This window comes from Phoca vitulina, unplaced genomic scaffold, assembly GCF_004348235.1.
Source record: "Phoca vitulina isolate PV1807 unplaced genomic scaffold, GSC_HSeal_1.0 scaffold24, whole genome shotgun sequence".
NCBI classification, from domain to species: domain Eukaryota; kingdom Metazoa; phylum Chordata; class Mammalia; order Carnivora; family Phocidae; genus Phoca; species Phoca vitulina.
This window is the reverse complement of record NW_022589727.1, coordinates 23,459,915-23,465,914: the sequence shown is the minus strand read 5'-3', so window position 1 is coordinate 23,465,914 and position 6,000 is coordinate 23,459,915. Positions and strand designations below refer to the sequence as shown.

The 6,000-nt window shown below is 34.3% G+C and overlaps 1 protein-coding gene across 4 annotated transcripts in view; it reads right to left on the bottom strand.

Moving 5' to 3' along the window:
• The window catches only part of SMCHD1 (structural maintenance of chromosomes flexible hinge domain containing 1), a 145,009-nt gene that overhangs the window by 27,098 nt on the left and 111,911 nt on the right, over positions 1-6,000 (bottom strand). For all 4 annotated transcript variants that reach the window (XM_032421494.1, XM_032421492.1, XM_032421495.1 and 1 more), the window contains 3 exons: positions 3,415-3,605; positions 776-885; positions 440-510 (listed from right to left, as the gene is read on the bottom strand). In XM_032421494.1, the coding sequence (XP_032277385.1) occupies positions 440-510; positions 776-885; positions 3,415-3,605 (372 nt within the window). The remainder of the gene's footprint in view (positions 1-439; positions 511-775; positions 886-3,414; positions 3,606-6,000) is intronic.

The window sequence follows — 6,000 nt, the reverse complement described above, 5'->3', positions numbered from 1 at the left end:
TTGAATTTGGATTTCAAGCCTCTGGAACTGTGAGGCCATCAATTTCTATTGTTTAAGCTACTTAGTCTCTGGCACTTTGTCACAGCAGCCCTAACAACTAATAAATAAGAGTTACACCAAATTACATTTCCACAACATTATCTGAGAATACTTTTTCCAATACCATTGTCAAGAGTAGATACTGGCCTTGAGTTTTAGACAATTTCAAATCCCAAAAACATGTCTCATTTGAATTTCTTGGCCCATTCATTCACATATTGTGCCCAATTTTATACTGCTTATCAATTTGTAGGATTTAAATTGGTTTGACAAGGTTAGCCATCTGAATATTATCATAAAATTATTTCTATATAGGGCTTTTAAACTTTAAAAATATGTTAAACTTTAAAAATACACATTAAAATTAGAGCTACAAATTAAAAAAAATTCAAATACATACCTCTTTTCTATAATGATTGGCAGCATCCAAATTATCCAAAATAATGGTGTCTCCTAACAGCATACCAAATACTAAAAAATTCAATAAATTTTAAAAATTATGACATCTTCTTTGGTCATATTAAAATATTAACACATTACAAAATTTTCTTAGAAAGAATGGTAATGTTAGAATTTCATTGCAACACTTTTCTCTAACAAGAAAAAAGAGATTAAAGTATCAATAAAACTATAACTTATAAAATAAATAAGAACATAAATTTCCATAACCAGTAATTTGTATATCTGGATCATAAGTGTAGCATCTGTATTAAAAAGCCACCATAATTTCCTTTACCTGTTTCACAATGTTCTACATTATCTGGAAATGTTAACAAATCTCGGGCAAAGACTGGATCTCCAATGGGTTTAAAATACAATCTTCCATTTCGGTAATGAGGTAGAGGTCTGAATGAAAAGAAGTTTAAAAAATATATTAAAAAAAATATGTATTTTTAATTAAAAAACAATATAGAAAACATATGTATATACTGCTTATCATTATTGCGATCATTTAACTCAGTTCCCCATCCATAAGTGACACTCCTAAATTTCCTTAGAAATGAGAATATTTACTATATAAGAATACCTACTTAGTTTTATCTGTTCTACTAAAATCAATATAAACTAACTGCTGTTGAGTCTGACAAGGGAAAAAGCAGCCTCTAAAGCTGGCCCTAAATGGGGATGCCAATAAAATGACTATCTCATGTGGAGAGTGACCCTAGCATGGACAGGGGAAGAGGCAAGGCCCAAGACAGAGATCCATGTGAGGGAGGTAGATCAGGTACTCTGGCTCTGTGTCCCTTCCCACAGAGTACAGAATGACAACTGAAGCCAGAGACAACAATGGGATTCAAGAGGTGGAGGCTGACTAGTGTGTCAGGACCTCTCCCTTCCACATGGCAGAGCTTTTCGCACATCTTCTTGAAAGTAGGAGTGCTGGAGGGTAGGGGTGGCTCTAGGAGCTAGGTAACTCAATCCCAGTAAGAGCCACAATACCAGGAACAGAGAGGATAACTAGTTTCCAGTGCAAACATTAGCACTAAATACCAAATCCATACTTTCCCTAAATCAAAGATTTTTAACTTGGTTTTAATGGATTCTGCTGATAAAAGAAGCCCTCCTAAAGGGAAAAATTATTCACACCAAAAGTATTACCCTTAATGAACACAGGAATTATGATCTGACTGGTTTTCCCATGTTGTTTAAAATGGGTACTGAGCAGTAGCAGAGTGGGAGATTTTAGAAGCAGACAGATTCGAGTTCAAATTCTGGTTGTTTCCTCAAACTATTTTTAGATTACAAAATGAAATACATGTTAGTTTAACAACACAGTAGACTCTTTAATATATTAGAGTTCTTATTCTCCTTAAGTCCCTATTCCTACCCAACTGTAAAGCTCTATTTAGGAATCTGAGAAAATTATCAATACTGTTCTACATTTTATCTTTTTTGTTTTGTTACCATTTCCTTTCAGTCTTTTAAGGTCAAAATCAGACTACACATAAAATATTTCTAAATTTAGATAATAAATGCCTGATTGGTTTGCATGGTTATTCCCTAAAAACGTTTTAAAAAGTAAATGAGGAATTAAAGAAACCAGATTTATATTAAAATAATAAAACATTCTAACTAGATAGTCTCTTACATTTCAACTTCGCTACTGGCAGTTACAACAGAGACTTTCTCTACCTAAATGATGACTGCTTATCTTCACAGGACATAAACAGGACAAAACACATGCACCTATACACTTACTCCAAATAAAAGAGTTTCATATTTCATCAATGATATTGACATCCTTTCTATCGTAAAAGCCAAAAATTTGCTTTGGGTTTGTACGTGCCTGTGTAACCTATATACAAATAACATTTACTTGGCAAATTAAACATGGCCAGCATATATGAGTAAATACACTGCAATACCAACCTTAATGAAGTACACACATTTGTAACGAAAATAAAAATAATCTAGATAATTTGAGTCACTGCTCAGTTTGTTTTTGGCATCTTTTATAGAAACCATTTTAAAATTAAGCACTTCGTTAACAGAAGACATACAAATGGCTACCAGACACAGGAAAAAATGCTCAACATCACTAGTCATCAGGGAAATACAAATCAAAACCACAATGAGATACCACCTTACAACAGTTAGAATGGCAAAAATTAACAAAACAGGAAACAACAAATGTCGGCGAGGATGTGGAGAAAGGGGAACCCTCTTACACTGTTGGTGGGAATGCAAGTTGGTACAGCCACTCTGGAAAACAGTATGGAGGTTCCTCAAGATGTTGAAAATAGAATTACCCTATGACCCAGCAATTGTACTACTGGGTATTTATCCCAAAGATACAGATGTAGTGAAAAGAAGGGGCACATGTCCCCCAGTGTTCGTAGCAGCAATGTCCACAATAGCCAAACTGTGGAAGGAGCCTAGATGCCCTTCAACAGATGAATGGATAAAGAGGATGTGGTATATATATACAATGGAATATTACTCAGCCATCAGAAAGGATGAATACACACCATTTGCACTGACGTGGATGGAATTGGAGGGGATTATGCTAAGTGAAGTAAGTCAAGCAGAGAAAGACAATTATCATATGGTTTCACTCATATGTGGAACATAAGCAATAGAATGAAAGGGAGGGAAAACTGAATGGGAAGAAATTGGAGAGGGAGACAAACCATGAGAAACTCTGGACTCCGGGAAACAAACTGAGGGTTACAGAAGGGAGGGGGGGTGGGGGGACGGGGTAACCAGGTGATGGGTATTAAGAAGGGCACGTGTTGTGATGAGGACTGGGTGTTATATGCAACTAACGAATCACTGAACACTACATCAAAAACTAATGACGTTACTATACAGTGGCTAACTGAATGTAATAAAAGATATTTCAGAAAAAGTCATTACTCCCACTTTTTTTCTAACCTTTTCCAATCTGGAAGAGTCTTCTTATAAATAGAATCCAGGGGCAACACCTGCTGACGACCTTGAGTTTCATCATAGATACGACGTGCAGCATCAGTGGTCAGGGTGACAACACAGTCCATGTCACTTGCCAGATGCCAAGAAATAACCATTGCAGCTCTATCATCTTCAATTTGTGCCAGGTGTGCAATCTATAAGCCATTTTTAAAAATCAAGTAAAAAACTTTTAAATGTATAAAAATTTGCTATTAAGTATTTTAAAAGCCCACATCTAAACAGCAAAACCTTTTCTGAAATACTCACATGAATTAACAAAAAATTCTCAAGCTACAAAAACTCACTGGTTTGAATATTAAATATCTATTCTGCTATTAAATTTTGGAGAAACTCATCTACAAATTAAACTCCTATAAATTTTGGAAATGAGCAAGTAAAAATACTTAGAATGTTATCAGCTAATTGATGATGTACATTTTTCAGTTGATAGCTCTACTATTGAGATATGTCTTAATTGATAAAGTAATCATAAAATACATTTAAATAATATACACATACAATAGATGAAGATTAAGATTCAATTAAAAATATAGTTACATATCATACCTTTCTAAGTAGATATCTTACTCCAATATTATAGTATTTCTTTCAAAAACAAATCTAAACATCACAAATAAGAATGATTTCTTCTGCTTATAAGAAACACTGGAACTTAGGGTAAGTAGCCCCTCTCCTATTTGCAAATACTTTAGTCACAAGCATTCTTGCTCAAAGTCTAACAAGATTGAAATTTTGAGGCCAATTTCAAAAGCTCATTCACTACACTGGTATAGTCACATCTATCCTTTACTCTTTTTTTTTTTTTCCTCATCAAACTTTTGTTTTAATGGGTCTCAGAATTCTGTGACAGATTGTTGGTCAAGTTGTTTCCATTAAAAAGTACTGATTTTAAAAACTATTAACTTAAAACTGCCACACACACACAAAAACAAATGGTCCACAAAACATTCTCCTTTCCTCCTGAACTGTCTATCCTTTATTCTTAACTGACCAGGCTGCAAAAACCTGCCTTAGCGATGAATATGTGTCACTGTTGGAAACATCACAATGTCTACTCTTGTATTCCAATGCTCTGTTAGTGGAATAAAGATAAGAAGAGAGACAAGCAAAGAAACTAGTACATGTAAACGAAGATGAAAAAAATGTTCCAGCAAACAGAGGAAGTATTAGAAGAGGCAAATCAAAGTGAGTGATCTCATTCTACGTGTGACCACAAGTGCTAGGACAGGGATCCCTTTTGTGGTTGCTCACAAGTACTCTAATCTTATAAATGGGGTAATTTTTAAAAAAAAATATTTTGAGAGAGAGAGAGAGAGAGCGCGTGGGGGGAGGGGGTGGAAGGAAAGAGAGAATCCCAAGCAGACTTCCCACTGAGCCCGACATGGGCTCTATCTCACAACCCCCAGATCAAGACCCGAGCTGAAATCAAGAGTCGGATGCTTAACCAACTGAGCCATCCAGGCGGCCCATGGGGTAATTATATCTAAGTAAAGCTATGAGTAGAAGGCTCAACATTACACTTTCTCCTTAAACTTTCAGGTGATACAAAGTATATATATAATATTTTCTTTTCCGAAAGGAGACATGAGCTCAATTATTTTTACTTGTGTACCATATACAATGTTCTGTTCATTCAAGCTTTAACTACTTTTTCAGCTTTTTTGAGCCTACCCTAGCCATTTTTCATGGATGTTATGAATTTTTCCTCAGGGATAGGAGATGAATGGCACTTAAACGAAAGAAATACAGATGGAATTTCAAGGTATTTGGAATTAAGGAGGGCAAGACTAAAACATCCAAGTTAACTGAGGTATTCACAATTATAAAAATAAACACAAAACACATTATAAAGTCTAGGTGAAAATCTCCTCTTGTCCCTTCTACATTCCACATTTATTCTAGTTAGAATAAATACCAGGAAGAATTTTTTTAAAGAAGTATCAATGAAGATTAAGCATGATTTGAAGGGAGTGGAAAACTTTCTCTTGATGGTTAGGAGAGGGCTCATATTCTGAGAGGACAGAGGAGAGCCTACATAAAATGAGACTTCAAAGGTTTCCCCCAGATTTTTTAGATATGAGAAATATTAAAATGGAAGATTTTAAAATATATTTCTTCCACTAAAATTTATTTTATGCTTTGGTAAAATCTTACCTATTAAGAATTTTGTATCAAATAACCATTGAATGTGGAATGTCAGTACCTAAAAGCAGGCTAACTATAGTTATCTATATGCTTAAATCATAGGACTGCTTCTTCTATAAAGACAGCTTCTTTCTGTAAATTCTTTAAATTGGTTCTGAGGAATAACAATTTTAAAAATTATAAATCAGAATCTTGTTTTCCAACTTATAAATTTACATCTTAATTTTTCAATTTTCATATTCAGGGTTTAAAGAATAATGCAACATGGTTTCACTATTAAACATGGTTACACACTTTTGGAATAACCATTACCCTCTATTTTCACTGTGTAGTTGGCTTGTGATGTTAGGGAACCACTTATAAAGAAACTACAATGGACTTTGG